The sequence below is a fragment of the Siphateles boraxobius genome, unplaced genomic scaffold, assembly GCF_051911475.1.
Source record: "Siphateles boraxobius isolate OS27281-9 unplaced genomic scaffold, OSU_SipBor_1 18, whole genome shotgun sequence".
Classification (NCBI taxonomy): Eukaryota; Metazoa; Chordata; class Actinopteri; order Cypriniformes; family Leuciscidae; genus Siphateles; species Siphateles boraxobius.
Genome location: NW_027508788.1, coordinates 6,124,183 through 6,147,862, shown reverse-complemented (window position 1 = coordinate 6,147,862; position 23,680 = coordinate 6,124,183). Strand labels below are relative to the sequence as shown.

The 23,680-nt window shown below is 37.3% G+C and overlaps 2 protein-coding genes across 6 annotated transcripts; one reads left to right on the top strand and one right to left on the bottom strand.

The window, feature by feature from the left end:
- The first annotated feature begins 1,465 nt into the window (after nucleotides 1–1,465).
- Nucleotides 1,466–11,085, top strand: skp2 (S-phase kinase-associated protein 2, E3 ubiquitin protein ligase). Of its 3 annotated transcripts, none has more exons than XM_077233082.1 (12): nucleotides 1,466–1,828; nucleotides 6,352–6,455; nucleotides 6,579–6,799; nucleotides 7,552–7,787; nucleotides 8,133–8,244; nucleotides 8,325–8,468; nucleotides 8,574–8,708; nucleotides 8,976–9,074; nucleotides 9,665–9,792; nucleotides 9,866–9,917; nucleotides 10,011–10,118; nucleotides 10,247–11,085. In XM_077233082.1, exons 3-12 carry the CDS (start codon nucleotides 6,786–6,788, stop codon nucleotides 10,446–10,448), a joined length of 1,230 nt encoding a protein of 409 aa, XP_077089197.1. In that variant the 5' UTR covers nucleotides 1,466–1,828; nucleotides 6,352–6,455; nucleotides 6,579–6,785; the 3' UTR covers nucleotides 10,449–11,085. The 3 variants fall into 3 exon arrangements, with proteins under 3 accessions (XP_077089197.1, XP_077089195.1, XP_077089196.1); XM_077233080.1 differs by having other exon boundaries at nucleotides 8,130–8,244; XM_077233081.1 differs by lacking the exons at nucleotides 1,466–1,828; nucleotides 6,352–6,455 and having other exon boundaries at nucleotides 6,552–6,799; nucleotides 8,130–8,244.
- nadk2 (NAD kinase 2, mitochondrial) lies at nucleotides 10,960–22,922 on the bottom strand. 3 transcript variants are annotated; one of them, XM_077233078.1, is made up of 12 exons: nucleotides 21,956–22,922; nucleotides 18,910–18,998; nucleotides 18,735–18,823; nucleotides 18,071–18,152; nucleotides 17,581–17,664; nucleotides 16,717–16,853; nucleotides 14,625–14,712; nucleotides 14,330–14,425; nucleotides 14,188–14,243; nucleotides 14,031–14,084; nucleotides 13,448–13,571; nucleotides 10,960–11,846 (listed from the first exon to the last, which is right to left on the bottom strand). In XM_077233078.1, exons 1-12 carry the CDS (start codon nucleotides 22,193–22,195, stop codon nucleotides 11,711–11,713), a joined length of 1,275 nt encoding a protein of 424 aa, XP_077089193.1. In that variant the 5' UTR covers nucleotides 22,196–22,922; the 3' UTR covers nucleotides 10,960–11,710. The 3 variants fall into 3 exon arrangements, with proteins under 3 accessions (XP_077089193.1, XP_077089192.1, XP_077089194.1); XM_077233077.1 differs by having other exon boundaries at nucleotides 14,330–14,473; nucleotides 21,956–22,921; XM_077233079.1 differs by lacking the exon at nucleotides 21,956–22,922 and having other exon boundaries at nucleotides 14,330–14,473; nucleotides 18,071–18,166.
- Between the last annotated feature and the right edge of the window lie 758 nt (nucleotides 22,923–23,680).

The following is a 23,680-nucleotide window of genomic DNA, read 5'->3' as shown; positions in this document are numbered from 1 at the left end:
AGATAATATTTCTTGTCCATAAGATTTTTTATTTGGTATGTAGCCGTTAAATATGCAAAATTATCTACAGCTCGCCATTATTTATCAAAAAAAAAAAATTCAATTTAAAATTAACACACCATAAAATCTCATTATTGATTGCTACATGGGTTTTTATTTACCTGGCTCTGAGTGGCTGTACCAGGCAAGGAAGGCTCTGCTGGATCTATCTGGGATGATGACAGCAAAAGGCAAACCTACAACCTCCTGGTCTGTTAAATGGGCTGCAGTGGATTGCAGGTGAGCTCCAAATTCAAGGGGTTCATCGAAGCTCAAGTCCTCAAACCCCTCATCCCCCTCCAGATCACCCTCCTGGTCTTCCTCCCGAAGCTCATCTGGGGTGTCAGGATTTGCAGCAAAGTCTTCTTAAAATGCTCTATTGGTTTTGGAATACAAGTATTGCACACCAATGAGCTCTCCTATAGAAAAACAGAGTGTGTAAAGCAGATGTTTTAACAACACATGGGAGAAATACAGCTGCTACAGAAGCTGCTCGCTCAGGACGTTCAGGTACTGCTGCATCTGGCCTTTTCCCTGCTGCCACCTTCAACAGCAGCGACTCCACGTGGAGTCTTGCACAGAGCAGGTAGACTTGAAAGTGCAAGGCACTTGTACCTAAAAACAAAGACAGAAGTGATCACCAAGAAAAACACTTGAGTAATTAATAGTAAAAGTAATAGTAATTATTTTTGTGTAATGGGAACCTGGTACGAAGCGATTCAGGTGCAGGTGAAACGACTTCAGGGATGTTGTCCGCTTGGCCTCCTTTAGCCTCTCCACATCTGAAGCATCCCACTCGAAAATGCATGCAGAGAGGTTTTTCATGAAGAAAACAGCGGGTGGCTGTCTGTGGTTACTCCTACGGTAAACTGCCACATGAAGTGCCACATATCCAGCCTGACAAGCAGCTGGTCCCACTCTGCGAACATTGTTGCTACCTTTCCTTTGTTCTTGGGAGAGCAACAGGCCCGGTCCACGTAAAGGACTGTTGTGGCAAAAATTCTGTTAAACATCATCACTGCGTAAGAGACACTCAAAGTCAAATTAATAAAAAGAAAAGTATTTATTCTTGCAAGAATAGGTTCAGTCTAGTACACAGAAGTTACGCTGTGCAAGAGAGTGACACACAACAGGAAGATATGAGACAGCCTTTATACTGTTTTCAAGGTTCCTCCTCACCCGCTGTACCTTTCACCCACTCAGATAAGGTCCTTACTGCTGTTCAGTTTCTACTTAAAGACACAAACTGGTACTGAAATAAACTGGCCAAAACTGACCGTCCCTAAGGTCAGAGGCCTTGTCCCATATGTTCCTGAAACGTCACGCACAAGCACGTACACACATATACTTTTATACATTGAATAGGTTCTTTCTCTTATGATACCTGTTTGGGATCAATGAATATAAAAATTTCCACAACAGGACTTTCGGAGCTTTTTCAGGTCTTTGGTAGTGCTTCAAAAGTCCAGATCACATGGGAAGAAGACCATCATCACCCTCTGCCTCTGTGAGGACACACATAAGAACTTTCCAAACTCATTGCCCACGTCTGTGACCCATGCAGCTGTTCCTGAAGCCCCACCAGCAAGTTTCTTAGTGACACGAGCGATGGCCTCTTTCTAATCGACAGCAGACGACGAGTGTCCAGGGGTGGGATTTCTCCTGTAGGAAGCAGCACTGGCAGTCTTACATCAGAGCGTCTCACTGGCTCACAGCAGAATTTACACCTCCAACTCCGGTTCAAAGACGTTAAAGGAACAGAGACTGTTTGCTTCCAAACAAAGAAAATGTAAGTATTTGCAATAATTGCATTTAACATCCGGTTGTTTCCTTAGATTATCTAATCTACCGTGTCTTAATCTGACAGTTGTTAATGTATTAGCATCGTTAATGATTATTCTGAATCTTTGTTCACTTCGACTCAAACCAGACAATAGACACAAATTTAATCCAATATGATTATATAGAATAAATGTTTTTAAATAATTGAAATGCACATACCATTCATTTGTATTGTTTCCACATATTTTGGATGACAGTTGCGTTGTTTTCCACAATCTTGCTTCCTAATTCAGAGGAATTGCAGGACTGCGTTCAGGACTAAAAGTCGTGAAGAAAACTTTTCTACTATTGAGCGTTATCTGACAGAGATTGTAAACAACAAACATATCATAAAAGTCAATCTTTAAACAACTTAATGCTAGAGAGAGATTTGTATCGCAAAACTAAACTAGTATTTACAGCTGTAAATATGACTGGATGTAATTTATTTGTCAATCATTGTAGAACATGTTTATGATATTTGAAATTGATGTTCAGAGAAATACAATTTTAGAGAGTACCATGGTGATAAAAGAAAAGGGGGGGGGGGGGGGGGGGACATACAGGTTGATATTCCTGAAACTTTTTGCACATTATTGTTCTATTTGATAAATTGGAATATTTATTAACTATTATTACTAATTTTAATACATGCTCTTATAAAAATTAAAATTATTTTCTTCAATCTCGTTTATATTATGTGACAAATTCAGCAGAATCTAAGGTGTGTTTGGGGACCAAATATTTACACCAAGCAGCTGAAATCCTCATTAGTACAGCCACTATGATAAGGGCAATAAGAAAGGCAACTGGAAAGGAGAGGGGTAATTGGTCTTGTTATTTAAATAAAGGATTACAGTGGATTTAAATAAGTAAACGGTCAAATACGTTCTAGGTGTAATTGTAGTTGTGTAGTAATTACTTTAAACTATTTTTGTATATAATTCTATCATTCATCCTTATTCGTAAGTCGAAACAGAAAACCTGTCACATTCAGTTAATTACCTTTTGTGATAGCAAATATTTTCGATTCAAAATGGTTAAATTAACGTATCTAATTTAATTTTTTGTGGTTGTAAATTGTATGCTGTTTTAATCTATTCGTTCGCACTAGTCGTAAACCTCAAGTCGAGAGCTAAACATTATAACCATTTCACATTTATTTTAATTTAGATGAACTGTGCGGGAAATGCATTCGTGGGATATACAATTATATTTAGATCCAAACCTTATTCAAACGCTTATTTTTCAAGAAAAAATGCCTCTTTTAAACACTTATGGTATCTCCTGTTAGTTGAATGCGCGGTATTTTCCCGCGATCATGCACAGATAATGTTATGACCAGGTTATGACCCATTTTGGATGCGGTCAAATTTTTTATTTCTTACGAAAACTTTAAAGAAAATTATGCGGAATTTTATTATTAATTAGCTTTAATCGTAATTACTGCTTATACAGTCCACGTTACATCTTATAATAAGTAGAGATCATAATTTGTTTACTTGCTTCTCCCTTTTTATAACAAAACGGATGAACTTCTTCTCCTCACCCACACTAACAAGGATTTTTTAAACTCTGCTGCTTTGTGCTTCACTGAAACCTGGCTGAGTGAAGCCATACCGGACAACGCAATACATCTGCCGGGCTTCCAGCTGTTCCGAGCGGATCGCATCGCGGAGCTAACGGGGAAAACGAGAGGTGGTGGATTGTGTTTCTACATTAACGAAAGTTGGTGTTCAGATGTAACAACACTGAAGAAGATGTGCTCTCCTAATTTAGAGGCACATTTCATAAACTGTAAACCCTTCTACTCGCCTCGGGAATTTTCCTCTTTCATTCTCGTGAATGTTTACATCCCTCCAGACGCGTGCGCGAGCGCGGCGCTACAACAGCTGGCTGAACAAATATCTGAAACGGAACAAAGGTACCCAGACTCTCTTTTAATCATTCTTGGGGATTTTAACAAAGCAAATCTTTCCCGTGAACTACCAAAATACAGACAGCACGTTACATGTCCCACCAGAGACAGTAATATACTGGACCACTGTTACACCACAATAAGAAATGCATATCACTCCGTCCCACGGGCAGCTTTGGGGCTCTCTGATCACTGTTTGGTTCATCTCATACCAACCTACAGGCAGAAACTGAAATCAGCTAAACCTGGAATAAGGACTGTGAAAAGATGGACTAATGAAGCAGAGCAGAATCTACAGGCCTGCTTTGATTGCACTGATTGGACTGTTTTTGAAGCTGCTACCAATGATCTGGATGAGCTCACAGATACTGTAACATCATATATAAGTTTCTGTGAGGATACATGCATTCCTACCAGGACATTCTTATCATTCACTAATGATAAACCATGGTTTACTGGGAAACTCAAACACCTTCGTCATGCCAAAGAGGATGCTTACAGAAGTGGGGATAAAATCTTGTATAACCAGGCCAGAAACAGATTAACAAAGGAGATCAGAGTTGCTAAAAGGAACTACTCTGATAAACTGAAAAACCAGTTTTCATCCAATGACCCATCATCAGTCTGGAATGGCCTGAGGAACATTACCAACTACAAGTCACCATCCCCTCGATCTGTGGACAATCAACACCTGGCTGACGATTTAAATTCATTTTACTGCCGGTTTGAAAAGCCCTCATTCACACCACACACCCGGTCTGATCTGCACTTCACACATTCAGCATCACCTCCTGTTCTCCAATTATCACTCCCCCCTCCTGCCATCCAACCTGAGCTTAAGGTCTGTGTGGAGGACGTGAGCCGAGTCTTCAAAAAACAGAAGACTAGGAAAGCCTCAGGCCCAGACGGCATCTCATCTGCTTGTTTAAAAGCCTGCGCTGACCAACTGGCCCCGGTCTTCACGCAGATCTTCAACAGATCATTGGAGCAGTGTGAAGTTCCCTGCTGCTTCAAACGCTCCACTATCATTCCTGTCCCCAAAAAAAACCAAAATCACTGGACTTAATGACTACAGACCTGTCGCTCTCACGTCTGTGGTCATGAAGTCGTTTGAAAGACTGGTGCTGGCCCACCTGAAGGACATCACTGGACCCCTGCTGGATCCCTTTCAGTTTGCTTACAGAGCAAACAGGTCTGTGGATGATGCAGTCAACATGGGACTGCATTATATCCTGCAACATCTCGACAGACCAGGGACTTATGCAAGGATCCTCTTTGTGGACTTCAGTTCGGCCTTCAATACCATCATGCCTGGTCTTCTCACAGCCAAACTGACCCAGCTCTCCATACCATCCTCGATCTGTCAGTGGATCACCAGCTTCCTGACGGACCGGCAGCAGCGAGTGAGACTGGGGAAACACACATCCAAGACACTCACAATCAGCACTGGTGCTCCCCAAGGGTGCGTTCTCTCCCCACTGCTCTTCTCCCTGTACACTAATGACTGCACTTCTAAAGACCCCACTGTCAAGCTCCTGAAATTTGCAGACGACACCACTGTCATCGGTCTCATCCGAAACGGTGACGAGTCTGCTTACAGACTGGAGGTTGAACAGCTGGCTGCCTGGTGCAGTTATAACAACCTTGAGCTGAACACACTCAAAACAGTGGAGATGATCGTGGACTTCAGGAGGAACAGCTCAGCACTCCTCCCACTCACCATCATGAACAGCACTGTGGAAGCAGTGGAGTCATTCAGGTTCCTGGGCACTATCATCTCTCAGGACCTGAAGTGGGACAATCACATTGACTCCACTGTGAAAAAGGCCCAGCAGAGACTGTACTTCCTTCGCCAGCTGAGGAAGTTCAACCTGCCACAGGATCTGCTGATTCAGTTCTACTCAGCCGTCATTGAGTCTGTCTTGTGCGCTTCCATCACTGTCTGGTTTGGTTCAGCTACCAAATCAGACATCAGGAGACTACAACGGACAGTCCGGACTGCGGAGAGGATTATTGGTGCCCCCCTGCCAAACCTCCAGGACCTGTACTCTTCCAGAGTGAGGAAGAGAGCAGGTAAAATCATCACAGACTCCACTCACCCTGGACACCACCTGTTTGAACTGTTACCGTCAAGACGGAGACTCAGATCACTGGCCACAAGAACATCTCGGCACAGGAACAGTTTCTTCCCACAGGCCATTTCCCTCCTGAACAGTTAACACTCCTCCCAAGGCATATGCCTGTAAGTGCAATACTCCCACTGTTTAGTGCAATATCCCACAACTCAGGTGATACTTATATGTAGATTTATTTATTTATAATATTCAAAACACTGTAAATAGGTTCATAATCTGTAAATCTGAAAATGTCTATTCTGACTAAACCCAACTGTGATAGTTTTATTCTCATATATTTATATTTTTATTTTTTATTCTTATAATTTGTAGTATTATGTTTAATGTTGTATTTGTATATGTCCACTGGAAGCCTCAGTACCAAAACAAATTCCTTGTGTGTGCAAGCACACTTGGCAATAAAGCTCTTTCTGATTCTGATTCTGATTCTGATTTTAGGCTTGTGTTGGTTGGTTAAGACCATCACTGTAAAAACAGATTGGGAGTCTATCACCTGATGATGTTGCTGGGAATCCACAGAGCCACAGGTTTCCTGTATATGTGTGATTTTTGTGCATAAATTTCATTTTATTCTAATATGTTTTAAATTGTACTTTGGGATAGAAGTAATTTAACATTGACACCACGTTTTGACATGGTAAAACCCGTATGGTGGTGGTGTTTAGTCCTCCACAGCAGAGGGCGGCAAGTCAATATCCATCCGCTGTCAGAGATGCATCACTTCCGGCCACCCACATTGCAGCCAATGGCATCCCAGCAGGACAGGCGGTCTACAAGCAGGTTTAAATGCGCCGCCAGCCAGTGGGGAAGGAAGCCTGGCTACTTCTAAAAGTTGGCAGAAGTTAATACTTTAGTAACATTACGAAGTCAATATGTCAAACGAAAGGTAATCATATTTATTCTCATATAGCAAACCTGAATTCTGATTTGTATTTTACATAGCGCGTATTTTCCTGAAAATAGAAACTTGTGTGTTTCTGTATAACTTACTGGATTCTCCCTCCACTTTGGTGTATTTTATAACTTGTATAACCTTTTTGGTGCAATATAAGAAGCAATTAACACAGTTATAAACTTACTTGTTAAAACATGACTTTAGATCACTAGTGCATAGTTCTACGGGTCGCTTTTTAAAAATACATTTTAGTCGAATGTGCGGTTGGCGCGCGCCACAAGTTGTGTTGTGACGCGCGAGTATGATTTTTTTCACCAATCGTGAGTCTATATTATTCAATTTAAATCATGCATTTACTTTGTATCTGTTTAATGGCTTCATTGGTTCATAATATGGTTTTGTTTTTCTAAAAGGCGCATTAGTATAGGGGCTATTTTTGTTAGAGACGCTCACGACAAATGGCGGGCATCACAGAACTTGTAAAGTGAGCGTGGAATTTACAGTATACAAATAATCAAAAAGGTTATCACTCAAAGATTACATATTGTGTAGTGAGAGATTATGCATAAGTTACTCTTTTTATACATTGTACAGATTACATAAATTCAGCCTACAACAATCTTGTGTTTGGGAGATCGAGGGGAAGGTTTAATGTTGCTTTCTGCTGCTAACTTACCTCTATAAATATCCTTTAAACAACAAGAAATGGTGGTTTTACGTAATGTTTCCTTGATTTGATGTAGGCCGTTTCAAGAACTGAGTGAGAATTTGGAGGGATCCTTGTGCAGGCCTCTGAGGACTAAATGGAAAAGGCGGCCCACCTGCAGCGGGGGTCTAGACACTGAAAACACTCCAAACGAGCTCATCCAGCAGTGGTCACCTCCGCACAAAAAGCCTCTAACTTCTGCAAAAGGGAAAGAAAATGAGGAAAACGTATTTTGTCTTGCCAGACGTCCCAGAAAAAGAAGAGAATCATCAGGTTTGTGACTGATAATTTATAACCCTATAAAAGCCTACTGTATCATATTTGTTGCATGAATTTCTAAAGCCTCTAAATGATCGACGTGATCCAAACTGCCGAAGAACCCGTTGTACACAATCTGTGTCATGCATTTTGCCCTCTCATTGATAGTACATACTTGCATACCTACATACTTTTTAGTAGGAAAAATGTATATAATTGGTCGTGGTATGTGTTTTTGGTGTAAAATCCTTAAAATGACCCTAGTACTTTATTGGCCACTTACTGAATTGTAATTGCTCATAAGATGAACTTCGTGAGCAGTAGAGGGCCTAATTTGTTTTCTGGCTCGTCCCTCAGCAGGCTTGTGTTGGGACAGTCTACCTGATGAGCTGTTGCTGGGAATCCTGTCTTGTCTCTCACTGCAAGATCTCCTCAGGACGTCACGGGTCTGCAAGCGCTGGCATCGTTTAGCGTAAGTCCAGTGTTGGAAGATCTGAAGACCACTGATCACCTGTGATATAAATACTAATAGTCCGAACTCTGCATTTGCAGCTTTGATGAGTCTCTGTGGCACGGTGTGGACCTGGTGGGAAAAGCTCAGTTAGATGCGGAGCTTGGGCAGGTGCTCTCAGCCGGAGCATTGAGGCTGCGCTGTCCACACACATGCATCAGTCAACCCACTTTCAAAAGTACAGAGTGAGTAATGTGTGTTTTCATAGTGCCACAGTTAAGATGTGTTGTGTAATTCCTGTTGTTATTTCTGTCTTGCATTGGTAATATTCAGTACTGTTTGAATTACAGGAAACTTCGCATCCAACACCTGGATTTATCAAACTGCACAGTGGAGACCTCTGTACTAGAAGACATCCTGTTTCGCTGTAGACATCTACAGAATCTCAGTCTCGAAGGATTGGTGCTCTCTGATAGTATTATTCAGTAAGTGATAGTCTAAAAGCCATTTTGCACACCACACCTTATCCGTAGATTTTTGGTTGCGTTCAAGTCATGTCGGAAAGATCATATTTATGAGTTGAACGAAAGTAAAGCCACTTCAAAGTTGTAAATACCAGTGGGGAAACTACGGAAGTCTGCCAAGCGATCATATTTATTTCTCTTTGTAGTGTTTTATGTAGAAATTACACATTTAATGGAGTTTTGTTGCATTTAGATTCCTTAAACCTTTTTTATTTTGCTTTCTTGCAGTTCTCTTGCTCAAAATACTGAGTTTGTCCGGCTGAATTTGTGTGGCTGTTCTGGCTTCTCTCCTGAATCTCTGGCTGAGATGCTGAAATCTTGCACTCGGTAAGATTTACTGATGTACAGCTTTGTTTGGGGTTGGTCAGATTTTCAGAATATCTTGTTCTCACCAAAGCTTATTTAATCAAAAGCACAGTTAAAATATTATTACAATTTAAAATGTATATTTATATTGTATTTGTAATGGAAAAGATTAATTTTCGGCATCATTACTCCAGTCTTCAGTGTCGCATGATCCTTCAGAAATTTTTCTAATATGATTTGCTGCTCAAGAATAATTTATCAATGTTAAAAACGGTTGTGCTGCTTAATATTTTGAGGAAACCTTTATACTTTAATTTTATATCAGGAATCTTTGTTGAATAAAGGTCAAAAGAGCAGCATTTATTTGAAATCTTGAAAGTCTTTGATCAAAAGTGAAAGTAAAGACATTGTATAATTTTTTCATTTTAAATTCAAGGAAAGAGTATTTTATTATTATTAGTAGTAGTAGTATTAAGCTTGAGGAGCAGAATTCTGTATTATATTGACTTTTTATTTATTATTTATTTCATTTTATATGTTGATGTATTCATTATCAGAAAAGGTAATTTTTAACCCATTGTAAAGCCCACAACATCTTTTTCTCAATCCAGAATTGAAGAAATGAATGTGTCGTGGTGTGACTTCAACAATCTTCATGTTCAAGCCATTGCTAACAATATTCCCTCCAGCGTCACTCAACTGAACATCAGTGGTTACAGACAAAACCTCATCATGGAAGGTGAGGAAAGCATGGAGTTCGGCTTTGTGTGAATTTTTTTTTCAAAGATAATTTATACATTTTTGTGTTTCAGATGTCAAAGCTATAGTAAAAAGATGTCCGAACCTCACAAACCTAGATTTGAGGTGAGTTTGTGATTTGGGAAGTTGATTGTGGATCAGATGCATAATAGCACATAGCAGAAGGTTAACATCCGGTTATATGTTTTATCATTACAGTGATAGTGTGCTTGTGACGACAGACAGTTTCCTAGTCCTGCAGCAACTTTCCTCCCTGAAACATCTGGGACTGAGCCGTTGTTATCAGATCCACCCAGCTTCTCTCATGTAAGAGATTTGAGAGATTGAGTTCAGAAAGAAAAGACAATATGGTCTCTCTTCGAGTGCTTTTATGTCTGCATATAGTCTACATACAAGCAATTAATATTCTTTCTCTTTTTTGTTCCCATCTACAGTGACTTTGAAAAGTTTCTAAATTTGCAGACCCTGGAGGTCTTCGGGCTCATACAGGACAGCTACCTGCCCATTCTTTGTAAAGGTCTACCGCACATACAGATCAACACACAGCCTTTCTCCACTGTGGCACGTCCCACCTCGTCATCAAGAAAAGATCGCACACTTTGGGGAATGCACTGCCGACTCATCTACAAACATTAATGATTTTAATCCAGGGTGATTACAGGGTAAACCAAATAGATCAGTATTTCTCTTATTGCGACTTAATAATTGTGGTTTTAAAAAGTCTTAAAAATCACTAGTAAGTCCTCTCGTTTTATATTGTAACAGTTTCAATTTTGTGAAGATGACAATTTGTTGCAGCAAAGATCATATCTTATACCACAACCCCTCTTATTTTGTGGGGAAAGATTGTTAGTGGTATATTTTAACTGTTTGGTACCAATAGCTGTTAAATTTTGAAAATGGTGAGTTTTACTAGATTTGTTGCTTCAGGTGAAATCTAGAATATAGTAGGTTCTATTTGTCAAATGCAAGATCCTGCCAAGATCAAGTACATTTCCAGTTTTACTATAGGATTATCAATGGTCTAGTTTTGTAATAAGAGTGTTTTGGTATTTTTGGTGGTTTTATACAGTTTTTGAATTATTTTACCATACAAAAGCATTACACCAGGTGCTTTAGCAGCAGAGAAAATATTGTGAATCTTCCATTTTTCTGACCAGTTTTAATATTGGAAAACTTGAATTTTGTACAACTTTGACATGTAAATGTGTTTTTATGAATTGTTTACATAATCTGAATTGTAAATAAATGTATTGCTTTTTATTTAAAGTCATCCTCATGTGAGTTGGTCTGTTTCATAAGTCACACAAAATTATACTATGCAAGTGTAAATGCATTAAAATACATCAATGCAGACATTTTTAAAAAACTGAAAATGTTGTTTTACAAAATTGACGTTTTGAATAAGCTTTTGCATAATAGTTTGACCTGATGGAGTAGAGTTGAACTCCACATCCAACCATTTGCCCGATTGTGTACCTCAAAAACATTGAAATATCAAGTTTCTTTTTTTCATGGGGTTCAGACTTCTATATTAACATAATACTTTTGTGCATGTTTGGCTTAACAGTGTTCAGTATGTATTATAAATAATCTTGTCAACAAAAAGTTCCAATCACATTTCAGTAACACGGGCATTTCTGGACCATTGTTTAAATAAAGCAATAGTGATATGACACTTGGCAATCTAATGCTAATGTGTCTGGGGGCTGCAACCAAAGAGGGTCATTTAAAAAAAAGCATAGACTACAGAAGTGAAATCCTGATGTACATTTCATCTGCAAACCTCATCCCTTAAAACTCAGTGCTTAACACAACGTCCATCTCAAACTCTAAAGACAATCATTCAGTCCTTAATATAGAAGTTCATGGAGCAACAGTTTGATGTATCAAATGATTTAATCAAGAATGACAGTTCGCAACAGGTCCTCCTCATTTAAGCTGATGGTGGCAACGGCACCATCATTAAACTCGAAGGACGTCCCACCATCCACCACCATGCAGGCATCCCAGCACCTTGAGCGGACACAAACCCTATAGAAAACAAGCACGTTAGCATTAACGTTATCACAGATTTTTAACAGCCTTTTAGTCAAAAATATATGGGCCTGGTTTCACAGACAGGGCTTAGATCAATTAGGACATTTAAGTAGCTTTTATAAACGCGTCTTATTACTGGTGTGCATCAAGTCAAAACAATGGCACTGACATATTGTAAGAAATGGGAGTATGAAAAATTTTCTCACTTTAAACTATGGTTCGTTTTGTTAACAGTTAAAGGTCCCATATTGTCAAAAAATGAAATTTCCTGGCTTTTTTCATGATAACAGAGGTGTAGGGGCTATGTAACTACCAAATGCACACAGCCTGCATAAAGTAGCTGTGCCTTTTCACGGGCTGTTGTGACTTCCATAAAAATGTGATGTCAGAACTACTCAGTCTCAATCTAAAAACAAATAATTTGTTATTCATATGTTGCATGAAAGCAACAAGAAAAAATAAAACGAAATAAAAACGATTTACAGGCCAGAACGAGTTTGCAGCGCTAAGCAATGTAGCCAATCAAAGACATACGTGTTGATTTCTTGAACGCAATGGCCAATGAGATGCATTTCCTCTGATTATAACAAACGAAGTGTTGAAATCAAGAAAGATTTTTTGTGCCGTCAGCTTCATTGATAATAACGGAGCTTTGTGAGATCGCGATGAACTGAGATCAGCTTTTTAGAAATTATTAAGGGAGCGCACTTTGGCTATTTCTGTAATGCCAAACCATGCACGTAGTAGCCTATGCTTGCTTTTATGTGAAATTAACAGTGGTTTGTGAATGTTTATGCTTCTGTAATGATGGTGATAAATTATTTGTTATTGGTGTATTATTTACCTTACTTGAGAGCATCACCAAGTCACATAAGGCTACAGCATACATGACCCTAGTAACTTGTGGTTGGCCTGGCCGTGCATCACTCGGAAAACAACAGGCCAATCAGAAGAGAGGCTCATGAATATTAAGGAAACAAGCCAAAATCGACCTGTTCTTGGCAGAGCTCCTGAGAAAGGAGCTGTAAAAATATATTGAGATGGTTTTTGGTACTTATACCGCAAATATATATTCTTAAGGACATCAAACCCTAAAATAAAACTTCAGAAAGGTGTACAATATGGGACCCCTAAAAGGATTAGGTATTATGAACTAACAATAAACAACTTAAATTAAACCTAATTAAATTAAACCTAAAATCTGTACATTTTATGAAAATAGTATTGTTAATTAGTAATGTATTATAAACAAAACATAAAATGTTAAAAAATAAATAATAATTATATATATATCAGATTTTTTCCCAGAATATTTTGTTTTGAATATTATATCAAAAGAAAAAACAGACTCTCTGCTTTTAAAAAGCAACAACAAATTCTTCGAATGTGTTTTGATCAGGAGTTTCAGTGCTCTTTCACATTGTGTAATAGCGCCCCCTAGCGTACAACAGTGAAAATATGGAACACCAGAACATTCCATCAATGGCAGGGAAGCGTTCTCTCACAAATGACAGAAGTTTCTGTCAATGGCGGGGAAAGACTTAAGAGTTAATATAATAATAATAATAATAATGAGGATGGAAATGAAAACGTACTTTTTGGCAAAACCTCTTTGTCGGCTATTGGAAAATACTCTGTTGACTATAGGCTCCCTTATACTGAAGAAAAGTTTGTCCTCCTCTGGGCCGAAGATTAGAGACTCATTGTATGTTTCAGTCACTGAACACAAAAAGAGAGAAAATTATTTAAAAAAGGCAGAATATTAATTTTATAAGTTAAATAATTTAACAGAATTAAAACGCTTAAATTTTAAAATACAAATGACATTTATTTACTAATAAAAAATTTAAAAAAGATATTTGGTAACACATTACAATAAGATTTCATTAGTTAATGCATTACTAAAATTAACTAACAATGATCAATACATTTGTAACAGTATTTATTAATCTTTGTTAACGTAAGTTAATAAGAATTCAGCTTTTTATTGTTAGTCCATGCTAGTTCAGGTACCTTAAATAATATTACCAGACACAACATTTGATTTTAATATTAGTAAATACTGAAATTAACAAACTAAGATTAATAAATGCTTTACAAGTATTTTTCATTGTCAGTTCATGTTAACAAAAGGAACTTTATAGTAAAGTGTTACCAGATATGCTATTGTGAACTCACCACTCGCAATGAACTCCCGATTTAGAGGAACATCCAAACCCGTTTTTGATTTTCCTACGATACAGAAAACATCCAAATCATGCTTGTACTCACTGCCGATTGTAAACTGTGCTGTCATAGCGTAAATTAATTTTGTGTAACTTTTTGTGTTTCTAACCTATTCTAAGGACATCCTCCACTGCCTGCTCCACAAGCTTATTAATATTGTAGGACCTAGATAAAGGAAGAAAAATGATTTGATAACGCAGACAATATAAGATCATATCAGATCACTTTAGTTAAGTAATGCTTTGACTCACCAGGCTTTAGATCCAGTTCCAGTGCAAATGCTGAGCCCTGAGCTCTTCTGTTTCTCCCACGGCCCGTCATCAATGGAGATTTCATAGTATGAAGCCCTATGAAGCGAGAGGGTAAGATGGGGTTTGAAGGATTTATACTTCACCCTGTGGCAAACAGAAATCCAAAAGTAAGGGGTGATGGGGGAGGGGGGGGGATGCATGAAGGAGGACGCATGGTTGATGAGATGCAGTGTCTTTAGGACCTGGTTGGCGACTGGTTCCACAACATCACAGACAGGAGAGCAGCGATATATACCTGGAGGACAGAGACTCCCCGATGAAGATCTCATTGAGCCCTCGGACAGGGAGTAGGTGAGGCCTTTCAGAACTGTCGTGTGTCGTACCTGTCGCAAAAGTATGATATCGTTGTTGTCTCCTCTAACAATAGTTAGGATTTAGCTACGATGGAATTAGTCAGATTTTCACAGCAGAATGGCAGGACTGCATGAAACATGAAATGCCAGTAGACAGCAATAACACTAGAATGTATTGGGAAAGTTAAAGGATACATATTTTCAAATGATACCAGTAGGTGCATTAACATTATCAGCCTTAAAATACTACAAATAAAACACTAAATAACTCTGCAGAAAATTAAAACTAATCAAATGAAAATTAAAAATGAAACTGACAATAAAATCAATGTACTATAAATTCAATATAATATACATATAATAACCCCGTTTGGGTGAACCTCACAAAGAAATGTTTTTTTTTAAATCTAAAAAAACATTATACACACACACAACCATTCAAAAGTGGTATCGGTATGATTTTTATGAAGTCCCTTCTGCTCTCCAAGGCTGCATTTATATGATCCAAAATACAGCAAAAACAGAAATATTGTGAAATATTTTTTCTTTTTAAAACAACTGTTTTCTATTTGAACATATTTAAAAATTCACTTATTCATGTGTTGGCAAAGCTGAATTTTTAGCATCATATGATGTTACAAAAAAAAAAGCTTTTGTAACATTACACACTGCCGTTCAGAAGTTTGGGGCCAGAATGTGTGTGTATGTGTAATATATATATATATATATACACAGGTCCTTCTCAAAAAATTAGCATATTGTGATAAAGTTCATTATTTTCCATAATGTAATGATAAAAATTAAACTTTCATATATTTTAGATTCATTGCACACCAACTGAAATATTTCAGGTCTTTTATTGTTTTAATACTGATGATTTTGGCATACAGCTCATGAAAACCCAAAATTCCTATCTAAAAAAATTAGCATATCATGAAAAGGTTCTCTAAACGAGCTATTAACCTAATCATCTGAATCAACTAATTAACTCTAAACACCTGCAAAAGATTCCTGTGGCTTTTAAAAACTCCCAGCCTGTTTCATTACTCAAAACCGCAAACATGGGTAAGACTGCCGACCTGACTGCTGTCCAGAAGGCCATCATTGACACCCTCAAGCAAGAGGGTAAGACACAGAAAGAAATTTCTGAACAAATAGGCTGTTCCCAGAGTGCTGTATCAAGGCACCTCAGTGGGAAGTCTGTGGGAAGGAAAAAGTGTGGCAAAAAACTCTGCACATCGAGAAGAGGTGACCGGACCCTGAGGAAGATTGTGGAGAAGGACCGATTCCAGACCTTGGGGGACCTGCGGAAGCAGTGGACTGAGTCTGGAGTAGAAACATCCAGAGCCAGCGTGCACAGGCGTGTGCAGGAAATGGGCTACAGGTGCCGCATTCCCCAGGTCAAGCCACTTTTGAACCAGAAACAGCGGCAGAAGCGCCTGACCTGGGCTACAGAGAAGCATGAATAATTTCACAATATTACTGTTGCTGCATTTTGGATTAAATAATTTAAAATTTTAGACTTATTTTAAAACATTTATATTATATATATGCTGTGCTGATTTTCATTACTGTACTACAGTAATTAAACGATTATTTTACAATACAATAATGAGACGTTTTGGGGAAAATGTGCTTGAGTATTTGTGAAAATAAAAAAAATATTAAATTAGACAAAAAAATACAAATGAAAAGATTAAATATACATATACAGCACACACATTTACATACATACTTGTATATATATAAGTATGTGTGTGTGTGTGTGAGTGTGTATGTTATATATATATATTATAATAATTTGGTTATATTTTATATTTTCTGCAATAATTAAGCACCAAAAATCTCATTATTTTATTGCAAGAAAATAAAAACTCATTCACATTACTGTAATAAAGTAACAAAAATCATCCTTTCTCCTTAATTTTGCTCTGAAATATGAGCTGAAAATTTTTGCCAGTATTTGTGAGATTCAGTAGAGCAGCAGAGAGGGATGTTTGGTTGAGATGGTAGTGTGTAGTACGGGACTCTTACTGCGCTGAGTCTCAGTGGTGATACGGTGTGCTTTGCTGTGCTGTTCCAGGCTCAGCTGCAGCTCATGCAGGTCCACCGGAGTCGGGTTGATCCCGGTGCCTTCCAAGTACATACGGATACGCTGACGCCACTGCCACCTAGTGAAGATAGAAGGGGAAAATATTGACGGCACAAAGCAGGTACAATGATGATTAGAATGAAACAGGCGACTCCAAAGAGATCTTAGATCTTAGCAGCTCTGAAGTGGTCTCTAATTGGTCAGGTTCAATCTTGCTAAATAGGAGCACTTAAACTGTGGGTAACACTTTTATTGTAAGGTGACAGTTACATGTTAGTACATGTACTTACTATAGTAATAACATTAAATTATGCATAATTACAAGTAACTAACACTAATCCTAACTCTATAGTAAGTACATGTAGTTAATTAATATAACTCAGTACTTATTTGAGTAAGTACAATGTAACTACGTCACCTTAAAAAAAAGTGTAGCCTGTTACTTTCTCCACGCTGGTAACGCTGGACCAATCAGTCATTGATGATTAGAAGATAAATATTAATAATTTATTCTTTTCTCTTTTCTTCTCCTTTGTTTTTAATATATTTCAAATTTTTTATTAGAATCAAATTTTTTACTTTTTATTTTACTACTTAAATATCTGTTGTGATTTTATCATTATTTTGTATTCCCTTTTTTAAATGTAAAGTACCCTGAATTGTGAATTGAAATGTGCTATAAAAATAGCTGCCTTTGCAGAGTACTTAAGCAAGAACTATAGAAGAAAACAACTGATTGCAAATTGGATTATTTAGCAAATTGGATTACTGCCGACTAGAAGCAAGAGTAAATAAGAAGTACCTACCTGAACTCACCCTTCCTGAGTTTCTGTAAGGCCTCAGAAAAAGCTTGTGTATAGTGCACAGGTAAACACAGGTGGCCCTCTGACCTTCATATACAAAAACACATACATTATTAAACAAATAAACTTGGTAAGACTTAACTTAAAGCCTTTACGTATAATGCATTATAAAAGTATTTTAATGCATTAATTATGCCATGTAATGCACCTTATAACGTACAAGTAATTATATGGTTTCATGAATAAATGTAACCATAGTTCTGATACATAATACTTTTTTATTCACTGAACAGACCAGTAGAAAGTGTAATGCATTAAAACATGACAAACCACCAATTTCAGAATCTGCTAATATTATGATGCATTTTAACTTGATAACAATACAATTGAAAATATATAATGCATTATAACATTATGAATACCTTTATAATGCATAAGGGCTTTAAGTAAAGTGTTATCATAAACAAAGTCACTATAGGCTAGTTTTTATTACCTTTCTGGGTCTGTATTGACTCCCAATACAGGTTTGTTCTTATCATACACTTTACTGGCAACAAGTAGCATGGTTCCATCACCTATGAAGTAATGTCTGTTAGAATTTTTCTTTTCACACACACACACACACGCACGCACGCACGCACGCACGCACGCACGCACACACACACGCCTAAACTTTTTGCCAAACCTGCCAATGGCCGGTGACTTTACGGCCATCTTTTTTTTTTTTACCAGCCATAAAACAGATTAATCCATATTAAAATTACAAAAGTTATTTAAGTCAAGATGAATGATTGTTCTTATATTAGAAATATTAGCAGCCTGCTAATACTTTGTATACTTCCCAATATGGGCATTTTGACATAATTTTGTTTGAATACGTCTGTTCAAGTGTGAAAAAATGTGAAAGAGAGCTTCTCACATGTTCTAGACGTTCTCACAATTTTGCATTGTTAGAATTTTTAAGAATGTTACCGGCCAACTGGTGATTAACACGGTTCCTATACTCGCCAACACAGATTTTTACTCACATTTGGCGAGGGTTCATTTTAGGCCCTATAATATACACACTTGCATAAAGTCCTGTGAAACTATCTCTCATATGTAAACTGGTGCACAATTAAACAATCAGGTATAAAAACCAAACATCTGAGCTTTACCCCCAGCAGAGATAATGGCATCGGCCCATCGTACGGTGTCCTCGTCATATTCTCCTCTTTTTACAATGCGCACCTCAATCCCCTGTTTCCTACAAAGATGAAAGGACAGTCTTGAAATTTGTTTGAAAATTATTTCAAATACTGTCAGAAATTCCATTTTTGAGTGTCATCTTACTGTAGACTGTCCACAATCTGTCCAACATTAAAGGTGTGTATATTGTGTCTCTCCAGAAGCCCACTGTAACTGGATCCTTTTAGGGCAAGCTGTGATGACAAGACGACGACAGATTCAATATCATTAACAATGTATTGCTTCTTGAAAATATCATCACTAGAAAAAAATGAAGAGTCTTTTTCAACATTGTGTGAGTTAGCTGGACTCTGGACTTCTTAATACAATTTTGCAGCAGGTATTGTTGGTAGACTGTTAAATACTTTAAGTCCATTTTGCTTGCTACTGAATTGAGCTAACAATAGTACCAACAGGAAAGGGAGGTAAACTATTAACAGTCATCCTTTGTTGAGCAATATAATTAAACACTGTCAGAAAACAGAAGGCAGAAAACAGTGGTAAAGTTTTAGGTAAAACAAAAGTTAACCCCTACATATATAAATATTTTAATGAAGATATTAATATGTATATCTAATAGCTAAATATGAATATCTTCAGTAAACTTAAATATAGATGAAGGGAGGGGAGGAGAAAGTGAGGGACGTTCCAAAAGTAAAAAAAAATAAAATAAAATAAATCCCACTATCCTCCCATTTTCAATCATGATCATGTGTAACAGTGGTATTTCTGCTGACAAAAATATGCCATTACCCATGTTAATGAAAAAGTAACAAGTAAATCACACCAAAAGAACAGAGTGCACCAGTCAGGTTCCGGAAATAAAAATCACATTCATTTTCTCCAACGGGGAATTGATTTTAAACGATAACTTTAAACCTTTCAACATAAACCGACTATGAGCTACATAGTTGTTATTCTATGATTTTGTTAAAGCCATCAGCCCGCATTATTTCAACTTATTTTTTAAATCATATTCAACAGCAGAATTACAGATAAAAATGAAGCACTCCATTCATTTTGTCCATAGGAAAAATTATTGTGAACGATAACTTATAAACTTTTAAAGACAGACCTACTCTGAGCAACGAGGTTGTTAATTGATGTTATTTGCTTCTGCTGTAGCCATCAGCCCACTTTTATTCAGATTAGTGTAAAATAATCATGTTTAACAGTGGATTTCCAAGTGAAAAACTACATTACCCATGATACTGAAAATTACACCAATCAGAGAGACCAAAAAAGCAACACAGGCCAAAATAGCTCTTTAGCTTCGTCCACTCCAATTTAGCACTGCCAATGACGTAATCGAGTCGATCTCTCTAAGCTCTCAAAATACTTTAAAGTTTATAAGTATGAATATATATACACACATAAAAGAATATTTTGCATTAAACTAAAAAATATATATATATATAAATAATCAACATTTGTAAATAAGACGTTTTATATATTTTTTTGATCGTTTTTATTTCAATTATGTTGTTAGCAATGCAACATGGGATTGAAGTTCTTTCCCTCTCTAAAGATTTTCAAAAGCTTTTTTTTTGTTGTTGCTTCAAATCAAAGTGTGATTCCCCTCATAGCTGATTGGCTTGGTTCATAGTTTATAACGCTTTAACAAAGACCTTGTTTAAACCCCAATGGGAAAAATAAATGGAAAAAATACTTCCGGAACCAGCACAGCTGAAAAAGTTGCACAGTTGCAATTTATCACAGTTCAGTATGGAAATTTACAAATGACATCATCGCCAACTGATAGATTTTGAATGGTGAGAATTGCATTTTAAGATTATGTAAAAGTTTTTACATACAATAAAGTCTGAAATGAAAATGCCTTATTGCAGAATTTAACTTATTTTTCATGTAAGAAGGTCCGTGGCCATTTGTAAATGTAATGTTTCTGGCTTCCGGGGTCATCCGTTTCCAGTTATTTTTAGCTGTACAAAAAGCTTGTTATGCTGCTTGATATTGCAGACTGGTATTTCTTCCCTAATCTAGTGGCTTAATTATAAACACGCTGTTTTGTACTGCTAATATTCACAGAAAATAGCTTAATTCCGTGTTGAAAAATAAGGTACAATAACTGTTTAATTATGACGTCAATTTGTAAGTCAACCCGGAAGCAAGTCATTTGGGTTTTTCGAATAACGGGTTAAAATCAGGGGCATTTCCTCCGAGGAGGCAAGGAAGGCAGTGCCTCCTCAAAAAATTGAAAGAAAAATAACCCATATTAAAAAAGTAAAACAACTCAAATATTTCAAAGTGTGACATTAAATAGAGTATAAATCACTTGTTTTTCTAAAGTAACACTGTCCAACAGTGACACTAGTAGGTAAAGTTACAGTTACAGCTGGAGTTCGTCTCTCTTGCCTGCCCTGAGCCCATTGAGTTTTAACAGACCCACCTAAAGCGTGCTGTGGGTTTAGTGGGGGGTAATTGAGAAGGAATGAGGGAAAGTCATGTGAGAGGAAGCAATGTTCCATTGAGCTATGATCGGATATGATTGGTTTGTGGCATAAATCCCACCTCTTGTTTTCGTGTGGGTTCACAAATCAGTCTGAATGAACAAAATGATGGCGTTGATGGGAAGAGTAATTAAAAAGTCAGTAAACAACTCAGTCAGATATCACCGCTTTATGTCACATCAAAATCAAACTTGAAATGGCCTGAAAACATGATGACTCTGGGAGTTTTAGTGAGCAATCAGTACATCTTGTATGTGACCAGTGTTTACTGAAAATTGTTTATAAATTGTTATTTTTAAATAAATGTAAAAAAATGCTTAAAAACACTAACTTGAGATTTTTACTTGGTTTTAATAAATAGAACATGAATAACATTTTTTAATGTAAAAATACAAAAAAGATTTGCATTTGGTTTCTTTTTTAATGTAATTTTAATTAATGTTTATTTAACCAGGAAAATGTGACAACATTAAGTGTAACTGGGACATGATTTTGAATTTTGCCTCCTCAAAGAAATGTATAAGTAAAGCCAAAGGTATAGTTATTATTACTTGAAGATACTTGTATGTCTGTTTTAATACAGCACACGCCTTAAACGTTCGGCAACAAGATAAACCGATGTAGGCTATTAGATCAATACACAGATTAACAGGTGCATCACCTCTTCAAAAGCGTCTGCTTACCAGCTGTTTTAGATCCTCCTCCGACAGTCCCGCATATCGATATCTCTGCTGCTCAAATTCATATCGTGTGGTCTTAGTCACAACCGCTACCTTCGCAGGTTTGAAGCCACATTCAGCTTGCGAAGCAACTTTACACGCGGCGGTCTGATGAAAACACAGACGACTACAGTAGCTCCCAGTGAAACCCGCCACTATTGGATTTCCATAGGAATGAGTTTTCCTTAAAGCTCGGGATAGCATTCTACTACCGCAAAATAGTATTGGAGAAATGGTCAGGGGGGAACTATTTAATGTAAAATTTTGCAGCTCTTGCTGTCATTCAGAGCTTGAATCCTGTCCTGTTCAAAGACAGACCACCAGTCAAAACTACTTTTCCAGAGCAAGTCATTAAAGGGGCTTTACGAGCTTGAAAATGCTGGAGGTTCTTGACAAAATAAATTAAATCAACTCAAACTTCACTAAACACACACAACTGATTTATCTATGGGGTTTTAAGGTTTGCAAGTTAATGTAACGTTAACCAGCAGCTTTCAGAGACTCGCGGGTCACCTGATAACAATGGCAAAGCAGAAAGCACCTAATCTTTCTTTCTAAAACTTAACCTACGAATGTGATCTGACTAGCTGGTTGTCGCCTACTGGCTAACAGTTACGCAGTGTTGGACGCACGGAAGGCCACATTTGCTGAAGGTTTCGTGAACGATGCCCTTTCTAGGTGTACGTGAACAGCTAGCTGATTACAGCTGTCAGTTTTAGCGTGTCAAACTGTCCACCAACTCTACCTCTCCAAGCGCAGTGACCGATCACATCCCCGTCTATCTGCCCTACGACGGAGAGCGCGAGTCTAAGCGATCGTGAAGTTTACCGTCTACCTAAATACAGAACTTCAAATCACAAAGTTGAGGCTAATAAAAACATCAGATCCCACACTCACACATGCCGCCATCTTTAAAGCACGTAGCGCTGACTCTGTGGGCGTGGCTTTGAATAGACGAGTTTTGTGCTAGTGTGCCGATTCTTCACTCAGTTCACTGGCGCCGAGCGATAGGCCTACTAATTTTAATTTTAATACATCGTCCTATCCATTTCATAAAATATTTAAAATAGACGAACCCATGATGATTGTTTTACACTGTATCACTGGCGTTTCCATAGTTGATGACACTACACAATTGTTAATTTTGCATGAAAAGTTTCATTTGCATAAACCAAAGGTAACCATTAAACCTTGTTCTAGATTTTAATTTTTCTAATATTATTATCAGTATTTGTAGATTCAAAATGTTTCATGACATATTATTAGTGATCAAGCTGACATGTAACATGGAGTAGGACTATAACTCTTATATTGAAAAGAGTAGGATAGGCCTACTCTATTATTATAATTTATGCTGAACTCTAAGTTTGTAATGTATACATGCCACATGACATTTCATTAGCTTGTAGACTTAGATATTATCAATCAATAATACCCACAAAGTAGTTTGTATTTTCCACAATTAGCTCTTAAAAATAAGGTGCTTTTTGTCTCAGCTTTGTCTCAACTGTACCCATATGTGGTACAGTTGAGACAGTACCATGGTACAGTTGAGACACCCATTTTTAATGATGTAGCCTAAAGGTAACTAAATGTTCATTGCAAATATAATAAATAAAGACAAATAAAGAAAAAAATAAGTGGGGAACATGTTTATTTATTCATCCATTTAAATTAATTCATTTTATT